At 38.4% G+C, this 17,573-nt stretch overlaps 1 protein-coding gene and 1 long non-coding RNA gene across 2 annotated transcripts in view; one reads left to right on the forward strand and one right to left on the reverse strand.

The window, feature by feature from the left end:
- Positions 1-4,515, forward strand: part of LOC311434337 — a 28,541-nt gene extending 24,026 nt beyond the window's left edge. Inside the window, exon 3 of the long non-coding RNA XR_014691390.1 lies at positions 3,777-4,515. This is a non-coding gene — a long non-coding RNA (uncharacterized lncRNA). The remainder of the gene's footprint in view (positions 1-3,776) is intronic.
- Positions 1-17,573, reverse strand: part of BICRAL (BICRA like chromatin remodeling complex associated protein) — a 245,051-nt gene that overhangs the window by 200,256 nt on the left and 27,222 nt on the right. The window contains exons 7-13 of the mRNA XM_084514469.1: positions 17,368-17,465; positions 15,515-15,576; positions 15,231-15,376; positions 14,972-15,066; positions 13,520-13,622; positions 8,018-13,100; positions 6,006-6,143 (exon numbers count right to left, since the gene is read on the reverse strand). Of these exons, the coding sequence (XP_084370595.1) occupies positions 12,298-13,100; positions 13,520-13,622; positions 14,972-15,066; positions 15,231-15,376; positions 15,515-15,576; positions 17,368-17,465 (1,307 nt within the window). The 3' untranslated portion in view covers positions 6,006-6,143; positions 8,018-12,297. The remainder of the gene's footprint in view (positions 1-6,005; positions 6,144-8,017; positions 13,101-13,519; positions 13,623-14,971; positions 15,067-15,230; positions 15,377-15,514; positions 15,577-17,367; positions 17,466-17,573) is intronic.

Genomic DNA, 17,573 nt, shown 5'->3' on the forward strand with positions numbered 1-17,573 from the left:
TGTAAAATCCCTGTTATGGTTTATAAAGGAGGGAAGTAGCAAGGAGCCCGTTGCACGGAGGGGAGCAGACGCCAGGCTGCAGCATGAGCTGCTTCCCCCACCTCGTGGAGGAGCGGGAAAGTGGTGGGGAAACTGCAGCCGCCAGGCCTGCATCAGGTCTGGGGATCTTAAATCCAGGCAAATGCCCCTTCCCCAGCCCCCCCCACAGCTCCAGAATTTGGGGAAGAGTTTCCTCTTCTGGCTGATCTAGCGTAAGCAGTTAAAAATCTTGGGTTTGTTTTGTTAGTATAGAGCATCGTTAAATTTACGGGAGATTTAGAGAAGCAACCTAGAGGCCACTACTGAAAAGGGATGCTCAGTTCTTTACCTCAAAACTTACAACACTTACAGATTTGTTTCATAAAAAAAAAAAAAAAAAAAAAAAAGTGTAGAGTTTCTCCTCATTTGTGGTGATTTATTTTTAGTCCCACCATGCTCTAGGTTTCAAACCCTTGTACCAGTACGTTCCACTCCTGTTACACCAGCTAGTAATTACTACACTGTTATTATTCTGGAACAGTTTTATTCTTAATAAAAGTTTTTATGGCCTCACTTGGAGTTTTTCTTTGTCTCATTATCTGTCCTTTTTCTCTTGTACTTCAGGTTTAAGTGGTGGTAGCCGATTCACCTTCTCTCTGTCAGTCACTGTTTTGGCAGGTTGCCTTTTATTTGATTCCTTTGTAACCCTGTTCAAACATTTTCTTAATTTCCTATCTCTCAACTCCCTCTCTTTTTGCCATGCTTTTTGGCATGACAGAAAAGAGCACTTTATTCAAACTAATGTTAATAGAATTGTAACACGACCAGATTTTCCTAGCCCGCTTCCACAGCCTCAGACTTTGTTTGCTCTCCGACTGCTCACTTATCTCAAACGGATGTTTTCATTGAGGTGTCTGCACCGACACCCACCCCAACACAAAGCAAGGTACCAGGCAGCTGAACTAACCAAACCTATTAACTGGGTGTTAATTGCATAGCAAGCAGCAGTCAAATTAGGTTTGAAAACCAACACTCCATTAAGACAGCTGGGAAAAATTCACACTTCTCAGTGCTATTGTGTCTGGTCACAGAATCTATACATGCTATTTCTTTCTGCAAAAACAGGCAAACAGGAAAAATAAATGAGCCTGCAGAGTAAATGTTAGCTTTTACCTAGACTATAGTGCTTACTTGCCCCCATGCCTTCTTTCTTCTCTCAGGGAGGGAGGGGGAACACTCCCAAAAACATGTTCTCTGGAGGTAGAAGTGATTTAAGCCTAAGCCCACTTACCTGACCAAAGGTAAAGCAGACCAGATCTCTGCAAGGCAATTGCACACCCATGGAAGGCTTTACCATCTGCACCAAACCAGCACCTCGCTGCCCTCGCCTGACAGGAGCCTGGCACGGGCAGGCTGTGACTTCCCACACGTGGGACAGCCAACGCTGTGCAGTCTTAAATACAGTTTTTGCAAGAATCTGTTCCAAAACTCCATGCAACCATACAAACCTGCTACCAATTAGCAGAGCTAGCTAAGTTTCTCTCCCACCTCTGCAGACAGCAGCTCACTGATTGGATTTACCATTTCCCCTGCTGGGGCTGCTAAGTGCCTGGCCAGCTGGATGGCAGACTGCTCTTCGCGGGATCAATTACAGCACAAGGGCCCTAAATAAATAATGCACTGTGCTGCAGACCAATTTCAAGGTGCGGAAGAAGTAGGGGCTTGAGTGCCTGCACACGACCTTCCCACCTGCCGCCTGTGCTCCCAGAGCAGCCGCGGGATGAAGGCAAGCCTGCTCTTGAGGGGGATCTGGCAGCCACGGCAGCGCCGGGGGGCACTGGGTACAGGCAGGGACTGCAGGGGACAAAGGACATCAGTTATCCTTCGTGCTGAAAGCAGGCAAAGCCTGTTAAAATGAGGAGCTTGTGCTGTGCAGTGAACGCTTTAGGAATGACTGCCTGGAGTTAGGAGCTACAGCACGGGCTGGACTCTCCAGCAGAGGATCGATGGCTGGCACTTTATGGTAAACACTCAAGAGCCAGCTCTGCTACGGATGACACCTACTTCATTGCTGTGTTGGCTTCACAAAGACATGAGGCTCAAACCAGATTCCACAGGACCAGGTACCAAAAACCTGTGAAATAACTGGTGCTGTGAGCAAACACACGTGGAGTATGAAAGGAGCATCTGACAAGAGTCAAGGCACTGATCTGCTTGGGCTTGGCACCAGCCAGCCGTTCCCCAGCAGGTCAGGGAGGCAAAAAATGGACACGCCTTACACTGAGTACAATACCCGGAGCCTGTGCCACCCTGCACACTGAGACAGGCATCCTTGGAGGAAGAGCAGGCAGTGCTAATTGGGAAGCTGACAGCCAAAGATACTTGCAGGTCCCAAAGGTCAAAATGCGGTGAGTCTGCATAAGCACACAAATGCACGGTATGACAGAGTACTCAGGGCACAGGGCAGTGCTAACTTGACAGCACTTAACCTACAAGTGCATAAAAATGAAAAATATGCTCCCTTTGCAAGATAAATAGCCATACAGGCAACTGTAATTCTGTTCATTTTGTTCCCCCACCTAAATATATACTAAGGAAATGAGCGGAAACTTGCTCTTTTGACACGTTTCTGACACATTCTCTTCCCAGGTCACAAAGGACTGAAAGCAACCCTTTTTTTTTCAATACAACCATCACCTGTGTGACCCTCAAATGTTCAATTCAAAAGTGCAGTCAGTGAAACCAAGATAATAATTAGTGCTACATACTTAAATGTCCATTATTCACGAGTCTCACTAAGCATTATTGGCACATGGTCACAGAATGGCTGAGGTTGGCAGGAACCTTGGGAGGTTGTCTGGTCCAACCCCCTGCTGAAGCAGGGACACATGGAGAAGGTTGCCCAGGACCTTGCCCAGACAATTCAGCCCCGTGAGATTTTTATGGCAGCCTTAAACATCCACTTAGTCAATCGATGTATCAGATGTTGCCAAAATTGGCTCATTTCCTCATTATAGACCCATGTCCTGTAGTTGGTGGGAGGAAACGTATGCAATGGTTATTTCAGTGCCCTCAGAGACTTCAGGCTTTATCACTGCAGACAGCAGAGCAAGTACCCTGCCTACCAAGATTTTAAGAAGTTAGGGAAGTAGAAAAAGAAATGTGAACAGAAGACCAACTGACCCCACTCTGCATAACGCAAAATATTATCTGAGAAAAAAAAAAAAAATGTACCCAGAATGAGAATTTGTTCTATCTGTATGACTCTGAGACTTAACCTAGTTACTCTAAAGCCCACCAGAACCATTCCAGTTCTGCACAATTATTTAAGCCTTTCTACAACTGACCAAACCCTTTACAAACCTGCCAAACAAGCAAAGCCAATTCACAGATTGACACAAATTCACCTCCCCACTGAGGACGGGAATCAACACACATATAAAACTAAAAAGAAGCACTGATATCACCATGGATAAACACATTCCTCACATTTTTTTCAGCTGGAAACTGACCCGCGTTTGGTTTGAATTAAAGATTCATCGCAGTGCAGCAAATAACTAAATGGGAAGATATGAGTCCCTTTGAAGAGCGTGCAAATCAAATTTGGGTGATAATTAGCAGCAGACAATGGAAACCTACTGTTTATTTGCACAGAACCTGACATTTCTGAACTGCCCCTTGAACAGACACACAGACAGTTGAGTATGCTGCTTTCCATCCCCATAGTTCACCATTTTTCTCTTTTCTTTTTTTCCTAGGCTTTTACAGATGACCAAGTCAACTCACCAATCCAAAGCTATTGCCATCTTTTTAAGTAAAGATGGGAAAGCAAGAAGCAAGTAAATATCCTCTTTCAACTGTTCTAAAAAAAAACAACAAGCAAACAAACAAAAAAAACCTGCCTTTAACCACTTACGTCTGCTACTTCTCTTCCCCTCCATACATACAAGAAAACTGGATTTCAGGTCACAAACTGCCTTTGGACTGCAGCACTAACAAATACAACTATATTTGCCTGTAACATTTGGAGGCTTCTTTAACCTGGTCTCACCATCCGTGGCACGGTTAATTCCAACCTTCAGTGTTGCATTCTTTCAGTGACTGCACCCTGGTATCAGAGTTGTGAGAGCTGAACTGCCATAAAACGGCTATTAGCACCTTCTGTTTTGAAAGAGCATGGCAGATAGACAAATAAATAAACGAATAAATCCAAGTTTTCCCTGTCAGTAATCATCTTGCCCTGATACTTACATTAATATTTATTTATTCTGACAGCCAGGTAAGAAAGAAAACACCTTAACCTCTTGGGATAGATGCTAAACACACACTCGGGCAAGTAGCAGGGGGCCATCTTAGCTAACTAGTCTACAAATTCGAAACGAATTCCCCCCCAAATTACTATGACTTATTTAGAGAAAACGAGAGCACAGATAAACCATTACAATTATTTGTATGATCATCTATGATCACAACGGCTCTGATTTAAAACGAGCCATCTCTGACAGAAGACTACTGCAGAAACAGTTGGAAGAGTCTTTAAGCTACAGGTTTTTGAGGATGCTTAGTTACTTAGGGGCTTGAAATTTGACTGCCAAAGGACAAAACAACAGCGAATCAGGGTAGGGCAGGCTTCCCTTTGGGCTTAGACAAATCAAATGCAGTGTAAGTCAACTTTAAAAAGAACAGGTCTTCAACTCCCTGGAAACAGCTGAAATTTAGGTCTCAGACTGTCTGTCACAGAATTCAAATTGCCCTCCTCATCAGGGAAGAGTAACATTCTTAGAAATTGAACACTAAATATTAATGTCTCCACTGAACGCTCAGAATTTACCTTTTACTGTATGGAAGCTCTCTTTTTTTTTTATCAGTAGGGAAAGTAGCCTCACAGGAAAAGAGAAAAAACAGCACAGTAACAAGCAGATTCCACATTTTCTTCACCTCTTGTATGGAGTATTATCAATGATGATCACTCCGTATCACGAAAACACTTGCAATCCCACAATATTTTAGAGTCTACTCACAATTTTTAGTAACCTGTTCTTGCTCAATTTAAAACCAGACCTTGCAGACTTGCAAACCTTGAAGCCTATTCTCCTTCAGGTTCATCTGAATTTCTTCCTCTGTGCATAAAGGTTTCTGAGTCCCTCCTTCCTAAGCACTCAGTGTTTAACCCTTCACAGACACAGACTTATTATTTGCCCCTGCTAATAAGGGCCTTCCAAATCCCGTTCCCTAATTATTTGTACCTTGAAAGTAAGGTGACACTGAATTGGTCAACCTAAGCAATATTAACCACGTGCATTTCTATTATTTGCCTTTTACTCGTATATCAGGTACACCTAGCAATATCAATCTGTGAGATGTACTAAAGCAGGTTTCTGACTTTGTTCTGCTGCTCGCTTAAAGGATATGCGTAACACACACATCATTCACAGTCTATTTTAAAATAATAATAATAAATTATAAAAACTAAGAGATCCATTCAGAAATTAAAATATATACATTTAGTTTCTGCGTATTATTGCATTTCAGAATGAGACTTTGGAAAGAGAAGTTCTAAAGAGAAGTGCAATCAGCTTCAAACTGAACTGAATTAAAAACAGATTATTCAAATTCAGTAATAGTGCAGCAATATTAATTATATTGTTTACATCACTTAGAGAACCCAAGAGGCAAGTGAAACAGTTATATATATATTTTGTCAGTGCTGGCCCAGTGGCTGAATGCTGCAATGTAAGAAAAGCAACTAAATACCCATATTTAGAGTATTATCCCCTTGAGCACAAAACAATAATCGCTGAAGCCAGACTGGGCCAAATTCTCTGTCACTTTCTCTCTTTTTGTGTAGGCAAACAAGTGCACACTGCATGAAGCTCACTTCAAGCTGCCTGACTCGTGAGCAAATGGAACTCATTCACAGAAATAACAATAGCATGATCTCTGATTGCACTTTCAAAAGCTATTTGAATAGTTTAAAAAGCAGGTACCTTTTTCCAGGGTCTCTTATGTGCCATCTGAGAATTTCAAAAGGCTGTACGCTTCAAGTTTCTCTGAAGGAACTGCCATAGCTTGAAGCCAAGGAGAATCCAACTGCTGAGATGAAGCACCAGGCTGTGCTGACGTAGCTCAAGAATGACATATTTTAATGATCTCAACCTCACGCTGTTCCAATTATGCTTCACAATTTGTAATTTCAGAATTTCACTTGAACTGAATGCTGAGCATTTCATGACAGTAATCCAGACAAGACTTTATCCTCATATAATCATTGGCTATTTTAGCATTTAGTTTGTATCATACTGGCCACTGTACCACTTAGCACTTGCAATGATTTCTTACTGTGATTTGTGCATGGTTTCACATCTCAGCATGAACATTTGAAGTCAAAGTTCACAGAAGAAAATAAAGCTCCGTATTTTCAGAACTGTGCAGCAATTATTAAACACATATAATGTTTAGAGGAAAACAATTAGCAGTTTGATTATATGAAAACGTTTCCTAAAATCAACACCCAAAATAACTTCATTAATTATATTATGCTGTCCACTTGCATGCTGAGATGTTCACCATTGTAGACTCTGAAAGTCCTTGCATCACTTTCTACCCAAGGGCATAAAGTAAATTTCTTTGATTTATTTTGTTTGTTTAAGAGAAGTATTACCATCATAACCTTTAACTGAAAATCATTTTTTCCACTGATTTCATTGGACTGGAGATCAGGTCCTAAATGCCAGATTTCTAGAAAGGCCTGTCAGAGGTCTACACCACTTCTATCTCAGTGGTGTCCAGAAACAGTGACAAGACTGTAATAGGAAATTAATTAGAATGAAACGTCATTATCTGAACGAGTTGCAATATTGACAAATAAGTGACAGTGAGCAATTCATACACCCAGGAGTTCAGCACAATTCTGAAAATTTGGCATGACTGCACTATGTAATGAAGTAGACTACATGTATGCTATGCAGACATAAAAGCTAGCTGAAACATTAAAGCTGTCTAGACATACCAGCATGGACTAACTAATCTTGCTTCTCCTTCAAAGCACTGAATTATAAGATTGCTGTCATTTCATTAATTTAATATAGTTACAAGAATTTACCTCAAATTCAAACACCTCCTTTTCTACACATTTCTTCAAAAAATAAAAAAGATTTTTTTTTAAAAAAAAAAAGGAATTAACTGGAGAGAAAAGAAAAAAAAAAAACAATCTTGCAGTACAAAAGCAGTAGTGAAGCAGACAGAGCACTACACTCCAGACAACTAATAATCTGCAGAAATGATGGCACACACCTAAACAAAAGCCAGGATGCAAGGCCAAGCTAAGAGTATTCTCAAGAGGAGCCTTAAATTCTGACTTAGCTTGTTTCTGTATTTGTAAAACATATTTCCCCCATAAATTGTGTCTTACCTTAACACTGAAAAAGATAAAACAAGGTTTTATGCTACGCATACAAGGGCTTTTTTTTCTTGTAAATCAAAAATACTGCTTCAGTGGGACACTTTATGTATCCTTTATCTTTTTCTTCCGTACTACAGCAAGATTATTCAAGTTTGCTTGTTTACCTGTTGCAACCGGTTGTTATGGATAATTGTTTCATTTTCCAATTTCCACTACAATAACTAGCTGCAAGACTAGCAGCACAGAATGACAGGTGCTGATCCATTAGGTATAAACGAATATTGAGCGTACCCACCACTACTAATTTGAAATCTGCGTACAGGTCCATCAGTGCATTATAATGTTCAATCTCTGCCTGACCCTGCTTACTTTATTTTCTGCATTGACTTCCTTTAACCAAAATGACAGCTGATCCCCAAGACAAAGACAATTTCTTGCATTTCTTGAAGCTGAAGCTGTTTCACAAACATGTTGTTGTGAGAACTCCAAGCAACAACAAGTACAATTTTAAAGGGAGAAGTCAAAGGCTTACATAAAAAAAAAAAAAAATCCTAAAGAGAAGAAGAATTTCTCTAAGCTTTAAAATTACTTACATACCTGCTCTTGTGGCAAGCTTATCATGGCGATTTTTTTCTATGTATCCTCAAAATGAAAGATGTTCAGACTTTCTCAAACAAGCTACGTGTTAACTTGCATGCCCAGATCTTGCGATATTCTGCCCTGAAGATTGGAATAAACTCAGGCAGCCCCCTCCTCCCTCAAAATGCTATTAAAAGGTGATTAAAAAATATACCACCTTCACGTAACAAAAAGATATTCTGTAGTGAATACAGATACATAGTAAGCTGCACATCCAATGTTTCACAGCCCAGAAGGCACCTGGTAAGCCTACCGGGAGATGCTAAAGAGGAAAAAACAAAATGCAAGATACTTAGCCATCCTAAACCAAACAGATTAAAATAACATATAGCTGATTTTATTCATTTTGTTATTGACTGAACCCATGTGAGAAGCATTCAAAATGCAAGTTTATTTTGTCTCATTGACAAAATAACTGAATACTAACCATAAAGACTGCTACCTTTCAACACTGCAGGCCCTATTCCAAGATGAGAGGCAGCGCACTTCAGCAATCCTTCGTTTTCATTGCCTCCGAAAATAAAGTGTTGAAGTTCCAAGCATAAGAGCTTTACTAGATCAGAATCTCAGCATGCTTTCTGAAAAATTCAATCATAGCAAGAAAAAGTTCATCACCCCTATAAAAGCAGGAGGAAGCATTACATCATCAGCAACTGAAATGTCTTCTCACAGCCAAAAGGAAGGAATGGGAAATACCACAAACACTGCTATCTGCAGCCAAATGTAACTGGCACTACTCTGAAACCTGCAGCCCGGATGAGACGGCTGGCTGACAAACATAAACCTCTTTTTCTTCCATCTCTCTGAGGTATCAGAAGATGATGCCTCTATTTTGTGAAAGCATACCAGAGAAGGAGAGTGTCTCTCAGCACCCTCAGCGTGGTAAGCTTTCTAATGACAACATAGCTGGACCACTGTCAATCATGTTATTTTGCATTACTGTGTGTAGTTACAACACCACATGAACCAATCCTTAATAGCAGATGTTCAAAAGTTTCATAAAGTGTAATGGAAGTTGGCCTATTAAATATTTTATAATACATCAGAATTTAAAAAAAAAAAAAAAAAGCACAGGAGGAGGAACATTTTGCAACCACGTTACTTAAATTTTAGAACAACCCTCTTTTGGTAATGTAAATATTCAACTTGGGTAAATCAAGACAATCACAGATGCACATTTTTCCCAAATCTTTGGCTGTATTGCAATGGTTGTTTCAATTTGTAATCTCCAACTAAACATTTCCTATCCATGGATTAACAATATATTTACTGACTTGTGTCTTTTAACAGTATTTATCCAACATAACAAAATAAACTGCAATTTGTTATACTTTTTTTTTTTTTACAAAACATTTTATAAATATTTTTACAAAATGTATACAAAGCAATTTCAAGTGAGACATACTTTACAAATGAAGGTATTTAAGCAAATAAAGTCCATACCACACTGACAATAAGTGACACATCCTCTTTAAGTGAAGTCAGTCTGTAAGGCCTCCCTAATCTAACAGATAAATTATACTAAAATCTTCAAAATGAACATATTTTTCTTAATTGCCAGTTCAAAATTTGTTTTAATATTAGGCAGTATTAAATAACATTGAAATCACAATGCTGATCCAGCAAAATAATGAAAACATGTTTAAAGTCATGCACATTCATAATACTTTGCTGGATTTGATTCCATATGATTAATTTATACTTTTTTTTCTTTCAAACACAACAAAAAATACATTTCTTTCATTTACTGCTTCACCACGTACCAGAATTCCTTTAGAACTGAATTCAAAGGAGTAAACAACAGAACATGAACAATTCAACATTTATCTTGCTAGGACTGTTCACTGGGTTCCTTTCGCAAGTAGTTCAGAGAAATGTGTCTGACCAAATCAACAGTGATTACTTTTTTTGTAATTTGTCACTTTTAATATCCATTGTCCCCCATCCCCAAGTAAGATCCAATAGAAGACACATAGCCTGATACGTCAATTATGTATTTGCTGTACAGATGCTGTACCCATTCTGAGGTGGTACAAAAATCAAGTGAATCCATGAATGTGCAACTTTTTTTTTTCCTATAAAAGAAAAAATTAACTAGTTAACATACAGCTGTGTAACTTACTGTTTTCCTTCCTAGATAGTTTAGAATGGTTCAATTTCCAAAAATCATAACACAAACGCATCGTGATACACAGCCATAAACATATTATTAAATCTAAAAAGGCAATAGGTGAAGACTATATTGTCAGTTTTGCCAATAAGAAAACAACTAACTGCCTGAGAGTCTATTCTATGGACACCTAACTAAAAATTTAAAACTGGCAATACTTATTACTTTGAATATCTTCTACAACACTTGGGAATGTTGGGATTTTACAAACATGTACTTTAAAATTGGCACAATCTTTTTTAAATGGCAATTAGTAACATACAAAAAACAGTATCTCCATTCACTTTGAAGGGAAAATGAATTTTAAACAAGTTCATCTTTCTCATGTTGCTTTCTAGATTTGGTTTCCTTTAGTGGTCAGACAGTGGACTGTAGCTCAATACTGAGTTGCACTGTGATCTACTATCGCAAGGATCTAATTCTGCTTTCTTTTGCACTATTCAGATGCACTGAGTTACATGATAGCAAAACTCTACCTTTTGTTTTCTTTCCTGGCAATCTAACTGACAACCACAGTTTGTCACGATGAGCCTCTAGATTATGAAAACTGTAATTAGTAAGTCTGGAGAATGGCTGGTTTCTCTAAGAAATTTCTAAGAAATCTCTAAGAAATTTCTCTAAGAAATTGTGGGGAAGGTCTGGGGGAGAATATAAGCATACCTTAGAAATCACAAAAGCTATATCCTCCTGAGCAGACATATGTACTACATGCACGTGACTAACGTCAGCGTACTTATGTGCACAAAAGCACTCATGACCAAAGTAAACTCCGATAAAGCAGCATGGGCAGCAAAAAGAAAGATGGCATAGATTAAAATAAATAAATAAAATAATAAGATTCTATCTTAACAACATGACAGTGAGCCAAATACAAACCATGCAATGGTTTCACTTGGCTCTACAATAGGAGTTAATAATTACACACTTTTAGATATGTTTTAACAATGGGATTGCTGATCGACTTTGGTCTGTACATATCTTGATAATTATGACTGCTACAGTGGATGATTTTAACATTCTCTGACAGAAAAAAGCAAAAAAAAAAAAAAAACAACAAACAAACAAAAATAAACACTGGCCTTTAAATTTCATCAGAGTAAGGCTAATGTCCTCTTAAAATATAAGCTACAAATATCATAACAGTTCTCAAATAAAAGTGCTTTTGACACTTGGTCTTAAAAAAACAGCAACCAAAAAAAAGAAAAACCAACAAATAAAAAAAAACATTTATACCACTTCAGAAAGACTCAAGGCTGACTACATCCAATTATAAAATGCAAAATCTCTTCCTCAAGAGTTAACATATATATGTATTATATATATAAATTCATGGCTCTATCATGGCCTCATCCTGTACACTTTGCCATTCATTGGCTTCCATTCTACCTTCCTTAGTCAAGCATTTATTACTTCATATCATGCCACTGTGACTAAGATCATATAATATCATCCCACAGACTAAACTTACCCACTACAAATATATCGAGTACTAGTTTCTGCTCAGAAAGCAATAGAAAAGCACTTTAAGTTTAAATTATGAAGCCTTGTAAACACACTGATGACATCCTTCCAACTTAAGAATTCTAGAACACAGGTTCCTTAACAAAGCAAATTATCACTTCTGAATAGAGGTACAGTGGGTTTCCAGAACAACTTAAAAATCTGATGATTTGTGGAAAAGAAGGGTAGGGGAGAATTGTTGCTTCCATCACTTTTTAAAAACATTTACTTAATAAATATATCCTTTCAAATGACTGTGATTGTCAGTATATTACCATGTTACATAGGGCCTAACGACCTGCAACCTTGTTATGTTGCAGTACTGCACAATTATCAAAAGCACTATCATAATAATACTTGAAATAGTAAGGCCCTAACAGACTGCATTCTAACAAGGATTAACTTTACTTGGATATCTCACTGTAACCACAATGAGTATTGCTCTCAAACACAGAACAGAATCTAGTTTAGAAAGGTTAACCTTAAATGTATGTCAGGCTGTACTTGTGGTGTCATTCACATTTGCTTCTGCTAAGAGAAACATATCTTGTCCATGGTACTGTAACTATTAACACTCTAAGATACTATTTACAGCTGCTTCTAAAATAGAGTCAGTTTCTACAACACCTTCGCTGTGGTCTGGAATAAACTTTTCCAGGCAGTTTTCCTGTGAAGCAATAGGTGAAAAATTAGGAAATTCTAAGTCAACAGAGCCACTACTCGATGCCTCATTTTGTGGCGGTCTCCCAGCTTTTTTAAGTTCCAAGATGTTTTTAAATGTCGTTTCTAAACTCTTACTCAGCAGTAAGTCTTGCTGGGGTTCACCAGAGCCCTTCATGTTATCAGGATGTAAAACCTCATTCTTTGGAGGGCTCCGCAGAGTTTTGTCTTTGAGGGAATTATTACATGTTACCTTTGAGAAAGACTGAACTGTATTCCTTGATATTTTATTGTGTGTTCCATGACTGCCTCTTGATACAGTTTTTGACAAGTCTTCAGAACTCGAAGAATTCTCAATGGACTTGTTAAGATCTTTACCAGCCATCTTTTCTTCAGAAAGGGCCTTGTACTGGCTCTCAGAAGAACAATTAGCTTTCTCAAACTTTAAAGCTTTAGTGAGGCTCTCCGATTTTTTAGTAGAAGCTGTTCCTTCTTGTGGTGTCAAAATGTTGTTAGGCACTAGAGGAAGTTTACTGTGATTTGTGGACTCTGCTGAGCTGGATTTTGGTCGGTCTCTGGCTTGGGTTTTGGTAGTCTGACTTCGAGAAGATAATGTTTTGTTAGACTGATGGTCACTTTTGCTGGTCTGTGCTTCGTCAGCTGTTTTATCAAATTGTTTGGCAGAACAACAAAAATCGGCCTGATAACCATCTGAAAATTAAGTAGCAACATTTTACATTAACTACCTATATACCAAAAGAACACGTTCCATCTTTTCCTTAGTACTGAAATTCAAGTAACATCCACAGCCTAGAGATTCATGTCTTTAAGAAACACTTAAGTGTTCCTCTGCACTAATGCTTTAGGGCAGGAGATTATGACCAAATTTACCAGCATGATATGCACATAACGGGCACTGTAAAACCACATTAAAGGCACTTGCAAGCATTCTAAATATCCAAATGTGGTATTAGGAAGATGAGTATTTCAATCTAAACTGCCATATCATACTTCCTCTGATTATTTTTTAAAATAGGCTAGCAATCAGTGCCTCAGTGGGGCCAGAGATATTTTTAAACAACCCACACTTATGCTGCTTTTGTAAGATTCAGAAGACAACCATCACTTACCAGGATCCACTAGTGCAAGACGCTTCTCTCGGGACAGAGATGCCCTTTCTTCCTGGTTAAACATCCTATCTATCATAACCATTTCTGCAGATGGATTTATCCGCTGCAGGAAAAGGAAAAAACAACCATCTCTGAGGTAACTCATATGTCTGTACTAAATCAAAGCACTAATAGCTTAGTCACTACTCAAAGAAAAAGAATGACTTTCATAATGTGTTTGTGGAGAACATTCACAATTTCACGGCATCTTCAACGATCTTGACCCTGACCACAAGAACTAATGAAACTCAACCACAAATTATTATTCACATTTTATGGTATATTTAATTTGTTAAAGATTTGAAAACAGAGAATTGCTATTCCTGTCATAGCAGTTATAATTTTTCACAACTGATTGTATTTACCACTGGACACCACGATTTTTTTTTACATCATGTACAGCAACTTTCTCTTTCAGAGGGAAGAACAGCAAAAATCTTCCAATTGGGACCACCCTATCATCTTGTAGCTGCACTTCTCTCCCAGCAATACTAGTACTTTCAACTAGCTGGTGCTGTTGCATTTTGCTGACCACACTGTCAAGCCAGTAGCCCCATCCATCACAGAAGAAAAGTTCACTGGCTACCAAGTCACAACACCAGTAATCCTGAACACTCTTTCAAATAACTTCATTCCAAAATGAGTGAATAGGACACACCATGCAAAATACCAGAAGCTAAAAGAACAGATTTTCGCTTCTATCTCCCCCTTTGCATCTGCAATTACTTCCAAATATATGATGGTTACTATCTTTTTAATGGGACTGCCAGATTCTGAAACCATGCGAATTGCAACATTTTTATTAAGAATTCCTGCTTTACTACACATTCCTGTTCCTAAACGAGTGATTTAAATGTCTTTTATACCTAAATTCTGTACTTTTCCAGACTCAAAAACCAGCATGTTTGAAGCCACAATGAGATTCCCTAATCCTTGTAAAATACATTCTTAAAGTAAGTTTTTTCACTTCACACCTGGGACTGTGAAAGCGTTTAAATTGGAAGCACTTATGATGAAATGTCAGACTCCACCTAGCTTCTAAGGAGAACTAATGATTTCCTAAATTATAATAAATTTGGCTCCAATTATAATATGTCTGGAGGCCTTTGAATGGAGCTTTACAACATTCTTTCAGGCATTATCTCTTGCAGAAACATATCACCTGACTACCACAGCCTCGTCAGAGGAAGAGCAAAGAGCTTTGTTGATGTGTATACTAGCTTATACTTTGTTGATGTGCCTCCAATGTCTATGAAATGTGTATATAACAACACCCATGCTTAGACAGTATGTAAAAACAGGGATAAATAGTATCAACAAAATTTATCTTAATGCTAGTTCTCACATTCCTGTATTTTTTGCAAACTGAATCACATCCTATAAACATTATTGTATCTGCATTATACACCTTACCATTGCATCTTCTATAAGTAAACATCTGTATTTGTTCAGCATAGCTTGTGTCCTCTTCAGAAGCTGTGTAGCTACAGATTCAAATTCACTGTCCACTAGAAAGACAAGAGTATACTTTCAAATACTGTTCTTCAGTAACCAGAAGGGTTAGTAAAGTGCACAAACTTTGAAATGTTCCTTCCCTTATTGCTCTAAATTAGATGAGGAATTCTCTCAGTACATTCGTTACAATCTTACTGCCAATTTTAAAGGAAATTACCTTTTCTTAAGTCTTCGTCTGTTGGCAGCGATCCCTGGCACACATGATATGAAAGGAGTCTCTGAACTGCATCATTTAATGATCTGAACTGACTTTTATCTGGCGTCACAGCATTCACCTGATCCTTCTGTAATTGTTGCAGAATACTACAACAAAAATTAATGATATCTATAATTAGCACATACTCTAACACATATAAAAGTTTATACACTATCAAAAATTAAAGAGATGAAAGTTAAGAGAAAATATCTGCAATAAAATTAAAAAAGAAGAGAATGACTTACAAAGCTCCTTTAGTTAACTGTTTAGCAGCAGGCCTTTTCTGTCCAACTAAATGACCATCCACCTAGGTACAAAATAAAAGACAAATTACAGTATGTGCCCTCCTTTGTAAAGCCTAATTTTCAACATTCGTTTCTGCCAAATAAGTATTTCAACAGTAGTAACTGCAATCACCAAGCAAGTATAAACACTTAACCATCTCATGTTTTCATAGGGCACTTTATGAAATACTCAACGAAATACTCAGTGAAATACGGAAGTCACTTCTACTGCATCACAAATGTAAAGTTTCCAGGCAATTTCCACTGTGGTGCACATACACGCTTCACTAGAGAAGAGGTTTGTTATCAAATTTAGCAGGTGAAAAGGTACAACTAAAAACTTAAAAATATATATGTTCTCAAGAACTGTCTGCATGTCTCAGCTGTCATCACCTTGCCAGATTTGAATGGATCAGAGTATCTGTCAAGGAAGCAGGCTAGGGTTCCATATATCAATTTTCTAAAGCCACAGTGGTTGGGAGGGAGGCGAAAGCAGTCCCAGAAATTGTTTCAGCATCAAAGGTGCAATCAGACAGGTCCATGTAGTCATCTTCTTGCACACTTACGAAGCCACAAGGTTTTGCAGTGGAACACTGCCCTAAGATGTTATGTTTTCTGAGATGGGAGAGGCTCATGTTCCTATTGTATGACAGGCATTACTGCAATCTACATATTCTCCCCAAGAAGCCATTCTGAAACAGCCTTTATTTAAAACTTTTATTTTTGCACGACACTAATCAACTAGTCTAACAAAACCAGCCACAGAGGAAAAGTTACTTCTGATTTAAAAACAGACTGGGGGAAAGCTCTTTTGAACTGCAACATGATTAGAAGGAACCAAAGAGGGTGTGGTTCAGAGCATCCTTCTTAACAAGGTAGGAGTGGCATGAGGCAGGCACAGTGCAATGGTACTTGCTGGTCAAAAAGGCTCTAGCTTCAGAGAATAAAAAGTATTCACCACCACATGAGAACACACATCTGACCAATAATTACAAAACCAAGCTGAACTCATAATTGAGTTATGCATCTTCTGCTCTACTTGTACATCAATCAGTAAGACAACGAAAAATACGTATGCCATGCTACATTGAAAGCCTTACTGCAAGGAACAAAAATTCTAAATCAAAGCCTCTCTTGTCTTCTGTGACTTTGCAGTTTAGCTCTATCCACAACTAATCCCAAACTTTCTAGCCTACTTCAGACCCTCACCTCTCGCCCTCAGCTACTCCAGTCCATGAATGTAACAACTGTGTCCTTCCTCCAAAGGTACTTGTATTCCACCTCTAAAAAATCTGGTCTCCCCTTTCAGCCCCAAACCTTGGAAGCAGTGTTAAATTTTTCTACATAGTTGCCATATATAGGAAAACTTTTGGTGGGGAAAAAAAAACACTGGGGAAAGAAGACAATGCAGTAAAGAATCAAAAAAAGGCCAGACGGAATTTTTCTGCTACTTCTCAGAAACCATCCCCTCCCAGACAGCTACAGAATAGCAAAGTTTGTAAGAAGTAAGAATACCAGCAGGTCTAACTCATGCTCAGCTAAATGAAGAACTGTGATGTCACACGAAATTATCGTCAGGACACCACAGAGTCAGACTCCACTTACTGAGTAAATCTCAAAACAGCATTCATAATATCAACTGGCAAAATACCCATTTTTTTTGTGTCAAGGTAAAATTTAACAAGCTTGAGTGCCTTCCTGCATTGTAAAACAACCTGCAAGGACTACTACATTATCACTATGGAGTTGAAGCGTCTTTAACTTCACTGAAGTTTGAAGGGAAAAGGAAGCATATAAATGAAAGTATTTTCTACCTGTACACTCTGCTGAACTGACGATGCTCCTATTCCTTTTTCTTGTGGCTGTGCTGTTCCTAGAGACTGCTGTATGACTTTTCCTCCAGAGTCCTGTCCTATAAAGAATATGTTAAAAAGACTCTGTCATCCTAAGCAAGAACAGAACAATTTCATGTACCTGTCCTAATCATTTTACTTGAGCTTTTAGCTTTTAGGTGAAAGAT

Source organism: Aythya ferina (assembly GCF_964211825.1).
Source record: "Aythya ferina genome assembly, chromosome: 3".
Classification (NCBI taxonomy): Eukaryota; Metazoa; Chordata; class Aves; order Anseriformes; family Anatidae; genus Aythya; species Aythya ferina.